Source organism: Styela clava, chromosome 1, assembly GCF_964204865.1.
Source record: "Styela clava chromosome 1, kaStyClav1.hap1.2, whole genome shotgun sequence".
NCBI classification, from domain to species: Eukaryota; Metazoa; Chordata; class Ascidiacea; order Stolidobranchia; family Styelidae; genus Styela; species Styela clava.
Window position 1 is genome coordinate 24922543 of NC_135250.1, and position 9887 is coordinate 24932429.

Here is a 9887-nt window from a genome sequence, read left to right on the forward strand (position 1 = left end):
CTAGAGCTTTTTTGTAACCGGCAGTTTCTTGTAGCACGTTCGAATATGATGGTTGGGAAACTGGGTCGTTGGAGAAAGTTGCTGATTAATTGAAAAAAAGTTTGTTCAACAACTATAGCAGAAATATCAATTTAATTTTAAATATTGACGAACATATATCTCAAAGTGATGATTTCACTTTGATTTCACGTAACTTAAGAGCAAATGACAAAATACTGCAAAATATAAATTTTCTATGGCTTCACGATGCAAAAAATACTAGACCAGTCTTTGTCATATTTTAGTAATCCGAGATGAGAATGACTCATGAGAAGGCAATATTCGGGTTCTTTCAAATTTGCCTAACATCATGTTCAGATATTTTTCCATTGATGATAAAAGGAAGCTGGTGAATGTCATATGTACTTGTTAAATGTTCAAAATATTTCAATGATTGATCAATATTTTACGCTTGAAAGGGAGATTTTTCGGTTCTCACTACCTTTTTCTTGTATAGTTTCGTAATTGTGCTCTTTCGCTTCTGCAATTTTCTTCAACTTCTTTATCTTCTTGATCAGTTTGTATATGACTAAGACAAAGACTACGTAGAACACCAATGGAATAAGAAAACCAATCACAAAACTGACGATGTTGAACTCGAACGATTTCTTTTTTGAAAATTATATAACCTTAACAAAAACTTGAATATTACAGATTTCGTAACTGCATTGAAAGTTTTGGGTCCGGAACAAGCACAACTGGATGCTTATTGAGGAAATGACAAAATCACCATGCATTTTAAAATGGGAAAGTTGAATAACATTATCCCTAAATCGAAAGAAAACTTTCCTAAACAATAAATATTCCAGTAAGTGTTTCTCAAATTTCATGATTTATTTGAAGGAAATGAACTGTTGTCTGCTAAAGTCATAGTTCATTGTCATGAATTTTCGATTGGAATATTATATAGTTATCGAAACATAATCTGTTAGTATCTAATTACATTTCCTTTAAATAAAATATTTCCTTAAACTTAATACTAATTCAGGTTTCAGCCGAAATAATACATCAACAAAGTAAACACGGTTCACTAATATCGGCTATATATATATATATATATAGGCTTTTTATGGTATTTCACCCTTTTTTGCGCTGTACAAGCAATCATTAAAAACTAATTTGCGAAATATTTACAATTTAATTAAGATAATGCACCAACCACTCTCCATGAATTCCGTATGAGGGAGTGAATTCTCATGATTACATCCAATTGAGTAGAGCAAAAGTAAATATTTGGGATTATGATAATTGAATTAAATTTATACCTGTTGGATTTCCTACATAAGAACCTTTGACAGGTCAAAAGCAATTAATTATTTTTATAGGTGCTGATTAGTTACGATTTGGTTCTGGTTGAAATGAATACACGTATCCTACGCTCGTTGCTTTCATAACCTGATTTGTTTCAGGTCTCGTGTCCGCAGGTATCCCCTATTCAAGCAAAGGATAAACTTATATATGTTTTATTTGTTGCTGCCGTATCCTGGAATCTATTATATTTGTACTGTTTCTACCCTTAAAAAAGGCTTGTGACCATGTTTTGAAAATAAAAAAGAAATTATAAAAGTTACTCACTCAACAGTATTGACGGACTCGTTCGCAAGCAAATTTCATTTTCACAAGGCGTGGTTGACACGATGAATACACTACAGAAAGAAAAGTAACATTGATTGAAAAAACCTTATTAAATACGGTTTGAGATAAAAAATAGATTTTAGAGCAGCGCGTTGGTTATGTACATCTCGCACCAAACATTAATATTTTGACTCTTGTATCGTCGATTAAAACACTAGCACACCTGTAAGATTTTTCTTTGTTAAGTTTCCGATTTTGTCCTACAAATATTGCATTCTCTCCGACATTTCTCCGCCGCCTTCGTTTCTTGGACAGGGCATCGATTGTTTGAGTGACGTTACAAGATGCACCCGAACTATCGCCAAGATTGACGACTTTCCTATCGCCAGTAAATCTGCCATGATGGTGGAATGGTAAAAAGGAAGAAGTTGCTAGAAGTTAGAAGTAATAATTTAGAAGAAACTGGGTCTGTTACATGTGAAACTGTTTCATGTAATTGATGTTTCATTTTACGAATATTCCCGTCTGTAAGTCATCAGCAAATTTCAATCTGTAAACTTATTTGATTATTGTCGTCCATGGTTATCATATAATAACAGTCATATCAAAAATTATTTGCGTTACTTTTACAGCAAACCTGTAAACTGGCAACGCTACGGCGATATATTCTGTTGTTGAGCTCTGTGCTTTGATCAAATTCTCCATCCTGAAATGTGTGTTTTCACCAGAAGATTTATCATTTACGATGATAAATAAACAGCTGAATGGAATGAACATATTTTCAAAATGAACAACGAGGGCAATGCAATTATGCAAAAATATACTGGCATGAAGATCAAATGACTAATATATTGGACGTTTCCCTGTGCCTTGATTCCCTAAAAATTTCCCCATACTTTACCATTGCAAACAAATGGCTTAAGTGTTCAAAATTAAATTATGAATTTTAGTAAAAATATTAAAACAAGTGCCGCTGATGGGAACTGATAAATAATACTGGGCATCTTATGACTCAGATGAAATTACAGATAAACTAAAATTAATAGCCTATAATTAGTTTTTTTTATATTTTATTTTGTTTTGAAAAATTGGTTGATAACTTGATAGGTTACTTCAGAAGACAAGAGAACAACAGCAATTTGAATTTAGCAAATCAATCCATAGGTCGGTATGGCTATACATTTATTTTAAGTAGTACAATTAGTAGTTGTATTCTCACAATACAAACCTTAGTAAACCGTTGCTGTCATCGGGTTTAGTCACGGTTATTTTGCGAATCCCGTTAATGTCGGTGACATCAAAGAAAGCGATTGGTTTTGCTATTGCATCCGGTGCTGCAGAAGAAAAAAATGGAAAGGCCATCCTCAAATATATGAACAGTAAAAATAATTAATCAATTTATGCGAACTAGTTTTTCATGGCGTAATACAAAAGATTCTAAACAATTTAGTTTTCTCATTCTGTAATATGATAGTATGTAGACGAGATTTTATTTTATACAAGTATTTTCGATTCTTTTGTAGACTGTGACCAGTATTTGGGTATTTTTTCGTAATGACAGTGAATAGTCATACGCAGAGGTTGGTACAATAATAACTCAAATTCTGTTGGTTTTATTCATGATGAACAACAGATCTGTATATGAGATTTCCTTTTAACAATAACTGTGGCTTGTATGGAATAAAATATTATTATAACTCATAAATTGACATCAAATTGCGGCGTAAAAATATTGATCTGTCGCTTTGAAATAATAACGATCGAAGTCAAGTAAGTATACCGTTACCATATCTAAACATTGATTGATAACACGAGCTTATATAGTTTCGAATCGGATCCAAAATTATATAGCTTAAAAATATCACTACGTTGTAATAAAACACATTGAAGACTTCTTACACAAGTGCTTACTAAAAAGTTTATCAGGTATATCTCATTATTTCCTCACCACGGATTCTCTGATCTGTTTTCTTTGATTATATCTATGTTGGGTGTTGGCGGGCAGGTAATAGCCAACTTACAGTGTTGTAACAAGAATGTAATAATAAATTTACTGATATAAATCTGTAAGGATAAGTTGCATGTAAAAAAGAAATTGAGCTTCTGTGGCTTGACGTCTACGTCCCATTCAATCTGCATTTATGAGCAAAGATTTCTATACTTTGAAAGAGTTATCTATTCCTGAATTTCTGCGTACAGTTGATAAAATAATTAAAACCTGCTGGTTTTCCGACACAATATCCTTTTGCATTCACTGCCTCGCTCAGTCCCGCACATCCGATAACTTGTATTGATACTGTGCATTTTCTGTTGGGTACCGGGGTAAATGTACGCGGCATTGATATGTTGAATGAGTCCATATGGAGAGAGATTACATTCGATCGTGTTGCAATTGTAGTGCAATATCTCGTGACCTGGAATTAACAGTTAATATTCAATAGAGAAAGATATTCCAAGCATTTGCAATTTAGTTTTCATTTGAGCCAACTTAAGTTATTCAAACTATGAATCTGAGAGACTGAAAAAATAGAAAAATGATTGGGTCATGTCTACTTCAATGTCCTCATTTCTCTATTTTCAAACCTGTCTCTTACTTTCAAACCGGCAACGTTTACTGGTTGGTTATTGTTTTTCCAAATCAATTGTATAGAACAGTTGGTCGATAGAGATGCAGACGCCACGGGTTGTGTTTTTCCATCTGTTTTTGCAGTTGTAGTAGCTGAATAAGTTGAGCGGCATTCATCGTCTGACACACAAACTTTGATCTGATATATAATATACATGAATATATGAGTATTGAAGAGAGGAATTCTTTTTGGGAAAAGTCCAAAATGTGGCTTGTCACATATTTTTACATGTATTCGACTTGTGTGTCTGTATATATGCATAGCAACTCTTGAAAATTTCGAATGGCCTAATTTTGGAATAAAATTGCAGACAATGCGACATATTACTACACGCTATACTTTTGTGTATACTGATATAAACATTTTGCCGGAAATAACGTTTCGATATACTTCCTGTTTATATATTCTGGACGTGATATCTCGATTAAGAGTTCTGGTGAAAAATAATACCAGTATCACAATACCGACTCACCGTTACATTATATTCAGTAGTTGCCTTTAATCCTGAAATCTCACTGATCACCGATGGGTTTGATGTAGGAATAATGAATGTTGAAAAACTTTCTTCTTTGGTAATATAATTATTTGCTGTAATTCTGAAATGAAATAAAAATATTTTCTTAGCGAATCTTCGCCCAGACAAGAACGCTCTCCAAATCAGTACGGGTACTTCGACATAGACGTGAGCTTCGACTGGTACGCGAAAGTAAAAATTTATGAATGAATGCTCATGTTTCAGGGCGTTTGTCTAATAGGTGACTTAAAAATATTCACCTTTTTGAAAAATTTATAAAATAAACTTTTAACCAACTTTGTAAAATACCCTGTTTTAATAAGAAGAATAAATAGGATAGTTACTTGTGTCGAAAGCCAACTGCATATCTGCTTGGATTCCAGTTAACGAACAAACTTCGGCTACATGATGAATTTGTGATTGATGTAATCGTTGGATTTCCATCAACTGTGATGAAGGCGCAAATATTAGAAGTGTTTGATATACATTAGTTATCCAATTTTTCACTCAAATTGACTGCGATAACCAATTCTGGACTAGTATTGGAACCTTTTTGACAAATACAATTCGGTATAGATTAGCTCTGTTACTAGTAAAATATTTTTTACTAGTAAAATTTGTGGCAAATGGGTTGGTTCAACTGGTTATGAGCCTGTTGTCGCAAATGCAATTCTAAATATTTGAACGAAAATTTGATCAAAGAACATCACCAAAGATTAATGGCTCTAAGTTTTTGAATTTAATGTTAAGAAATATAAACAATTACTTTTGAAGTCGAAAAATTCCTTGCTTGAATTATGAGCACGACAATAGTATTTCCCTATGTCCAAAATTGTTGCGTTGCCAAAGTGTAGCGTGGAGGAACTACCATCTATTTTCTGATAAATTCCATTTTTTTTAAAATCTGTTGTAACTTGTTCATAAGAGGATTCCTTATACCATTCTGCAGTTGAGTTCCCGCAATTCTTTACTCGACATATTTTTTCGTGGTGTGACGGGCCATCATCAATGCCGATTTCCGGTGTTGAATGCTCTGCATTAGATAATTTTTAGTGAGTCATTTGTGCAAAAACACAAGATAGTAATAGCTGATTCGGGGCCCGTGGGGCTTTGTCAGATACGTTTGCTCGCTTTGTAGTTAACGTACTACTGGACGTGACACAGGACATTTTTTTGCACAACGTAGCAAGTAATCTAAATGATATCAAATAATTTTCGGATAATTCCAATTATAATTCTATATTCTCAATTCCTAATCCTAATTTTATCTATATTTGATGCTCAAATACCTGAGTGAACCAAGTGAACTTATCATGTTAAGTTGCCTCTATTTATAATGAAAAAGTCAGCAATACCATTCGACTAATTTTTTTTAAATGACCGATTGTTTTCGTCAGCTCGAGATGGTATTTGGACCGTAAACACCTTTACGTCGGTGATTATTCTACTCAAATCACAAATTATCTTCAACATATATATATGTCTTGCATACGGAACTATGAAACCATTGAGAAAAACGAGTCATGATATAATAATGCTAAAGATAAACGAGTGCATCTGCAAGCAACCTCAATCGAGATTTCAGAGCGGCAATATAAAATACTAAAAACTGGACAGAAACAAGATTGATTTAGAAGGTTTGCGACAGATTAAAAACGCTGTTGTAGAAATTGGAAACTGAAAAATTTCTGGTGCCCATGGCACAAAGTAAATAAATTCAACCGATTTTCCTGGTACTAAATTGAATTTTACTCGGTGTGGTTTTATCGCAGACGTATGGATTTTTCTATTGATGAAATCTGTAAAATAAAGCCAAGTCATTGTTGCAAGAACAAATCACATTTGTTGATTTCACGAAATCGCAAAACACGAATAAAAGTAATCTGGCACTTCATCTCACATTTTTTTTATCCGCGGCATGCGGTGGTATTTAAGAGTAGTAATGGTTATATTTTGCCAAAGCATGCGGGTTAGGTTCAAAACAACAAAGACATTTTAATGTGCCCATATCAATGCAATATACCCGTATCGCAAAAATAGGTATCAATATTAAGTATAATCCGGCAGTTTATTTCACACTTTTATATACGCAGATAGACGTTGTATTTTAGAGCCGTGCATTCCAAACTTTTAAGCTCGCAACGCCTTCCAATGCAATAAAATTTTCCGCGACCCCTGTTTACGTTAAAAATGCTATGGTGACAACAAAGTTATATGAATCACGAATGTTTGGTCATCGAAGGCATGGTCTTAATTCCGCATAGTTACTCACTCTTTAGCATTAATGATAAAATTCGGCATTGTTTTGAAAGCGTAATGTTACTCTGATCCTATGTATTGTCTCGAAATCGCGATATTTATGTTTTAAACTAGTTTTTATAACTGTGCTTTGAATAAAAATAACGGAGTACAATAGTACTTTGTTTTATTTAAATGTGTAATGAAATGCATTAAAAACGCACAATTGGCTTCACTTAATCCGGCGCGCCACTGCATTTTGAATATCCAATGTGGCCCGATAGCAAAAATAATTGCCCTGCCCTGGATTAGAGGATATATTTAAAAGAAATTAAATCAAAGTAACATTTAAAAACAACAAGAATTACGACTTTGAAAAGCGGACCTTTTGCGACCCTGGTTATCTCAAAATTGTCGTGTATTGAAATGTTGCTTTTAATTTTGGGAATAATTTCTGAAAATGGAATTGACCTTCTTCTACGGCAATACCTGATAAATCTGAGCTGATACCTGAAACAACGCTATTTTTGTATCGCTTTGACGCAATTTATCGTAGTTTTTTGCATGGCTTACATTAGAAAATATTGAAAAATAACCTGATTGACAAATGTAAAATAATTGTTCATGGCAGGAGCTGTCAACCCATTGATAAGTGTCTCTTCCGATCAACAAGCAATCTTCCCCATCTCCACCATAGTCGTTCGGCTGGCCGTGTTTCCTTCAATAAATGTATTTATCAATAAACTTGTAAGTTCACTACTCAGATTTTCTGTACATTTAAATTGTATTTAATGTGTATGAAATTGAGCTGGACGTTATCTTTGAAAACTCTAAATTTTAAGGTATTTATATTGGATAAGATAGAAAACACATAATGGTTAATTTATTATTATTTCAGATCTAACCAGTTTTGATATCCAACTCTTCCTCTCATGATCACATCACTACCATCTTGCCATTTCCAATCTCCTTCTCTAGCTATGTCGTTACCTCCAATGAAGTATGAATTAATAGATTTAACGAGTCTGGAATTTTAAAACGAAAATAAATTTTAATCCAATGAGATACATAATAGCCTAACTGTCTCAACAAACTCCCCAACAAACGATATTAAGCAATTCAATCAGTACGATAGATACCTTGCCTATTTTGGTTAGGCGTGTAATTTATTTATACAAATATACTCAGTGCTGGGAAAACTCGAGTCACTGTTTTTGTAATCCCGAGATGACTCAACTCACCTAAACGAGATGACTCGAACACTAGACCAAATGCTAATCTAAACACTAATAAGAATTGCCATGAGACTCGGAGAAAGTCTTTGGAATAGCAGACAATTTTTTGAAGAACAAGCTAACACACCATTAATATTGTATTGGGGAAATCGAAATTCGATAGAATGTTTCGGCAACAAATGGAGATGGAGATGAACTTGACTTGTGCAATGGGAGTGTAGTAGCTCGGAATTGATTCAAAAACCAAGTTATTGGACTTGGCTTGCACCCAATACTAAATTTATAAACTCACTCAAAAGTTGCATTGATGACGTCAGTCATTTTTTGATTATCAACTTTTGCCAAGTATCCTCCAAGTGATTCGCAGGCATCTTTTGCTCCTTCGTAATTTTTTCTGGAATCGTTGAAAAAAGTCAGTTCATACTGATCCACACATTTTGTTGTCCATTGAACTATATAGAAACAATTCGAGAATAACAGTTTGCAACATTGTAATTAAAGAAATACCAGTCCAGTCTATCGGCCATGCATTTGCAAAAACGCAAACATGCTATTTATTGATGTTACTTAAGAATAGTGAAATAATATTATGAATTATCGATGGAAAACAGCAGAATCGCAATTTTTCTTAATAATTTTTTGTAAGAAAATTAGTTTGTCTAGCCAAAAAAATTATTGTTCTTTTACTTCATATCTGTAAAATAATTATGGTATCTCATTTATTGCGCTGTTGATCAATATCACAATATGATCCGACTATACATATATTGCCATGCGCGTTACATAAGACGTTAAGAAGACATATCTATTTCAACGTACAATGTCATTACTATATTGAAAAAAAAATCTTACTTTGTGCGTTTGTGACTCCAAGTATTATTGTCACAATAATACAGAGTGATGATATTCCGAACGCGTTCATTTTCTCTGCATTTCAATATTTCCATTCAAATGCATAAATAGCTTAACCAGAATTGCTTTTGGAGATGTAAGAAGTGGACTTTCCTGTTTACTATGCGTAGCCCCGTCTGAGTTCCTAATTATGTAATTGCTGAAACTATGCTGTCCAAATGGTGTTAAATATATGTTATAGAATATTGGTATAGAAAAGCAATAATCATTGAAAATGGTTTATTAGGGTGTTCTCTTTTATAGTGAGCTTCCGTGTGCCGCACCTGTTTTTACACGAATACGTGAAAATACTCACAAATTTAACATTAGAAGCAGCCTGCGAAGAAGAGATGAAAAAAAAAAATATATATATATGCACTGATTTAAAACATTTTTATATATAAAATATATAACAAATATATTACAAAATATGACATTATAGAGATAGATAAGCTATAAGAACATGACACGACCATGATTACAATTCCAAAGATAATTGAAAAAGTGATGTCGATTTTCGAGAAAATGACATATCTGCAATTTTTCATCTCAATTCCCTTTCATAAATTCTAGCTGAAATCGGTAGCGTTTAACCCCGCAGCTTTGAAGCACTACCACGTACGTCACTAATCAATTTTAATCTGCGTGTTACCGTTTTCACATTTCCGAAAGCTGGTTCAAGATGTCGACCTGTGTCTGCCCGCAAATTAACGTAACATTAAACTCATGGCACCTACTCATAGGTACTAACATACGTTGATAATTGCT

At 33.4% G+C, this 9887-nt stretch overlaps 2 protein-coding genes across 2 annotated transcripts; both read right to left on the reverse strand.

Moving 5' to 3' along the window:
- Positions 1–477: 477 nt before the first annotated feature.
- On the reverse strand, positions 478–3953 carry LOC120334900 (uncharacterized). Its single transcript, XM_078114444.1, has 6 exons — positions 3833–3953; positions 2843–2948; positions 2252–2374; positions 1838–2008; positions 1615–1685; positions 478–647 (listed from the first exon to the last, which is right to left on the reverse strand). Exons 1-6 carry the CDS (start codon positions 3951–3953, stop codon positions 478–480), a joined length of 762 nt encoding a protein of 253 aa, XP_077970570.1.
- A 3929-nt stretch (positions 3954–7882) lies between these two features.
- LOC144425116 (perlucin-like protein) lies at positions 7883–9273 on the reverse strand. Its single transcript, XM_078114465.1, has 3 exons — positions 9081–9273; positions 8521–8680; positions 7883–8018 (listed from the first exon to the last, which is right to left on the reverse strand). The coding sequence occupies exons 1-3, from the start codon at positions 9148–9150 to the stop codon at positions 7883–7885; spliced, it is 366 nt and encodes a 121-aa protein (XP_077970591.1). The 5' UTR covers positions 9151–9273.
- Positions 9274–9887: the final 614 nt, after the last annotated feature.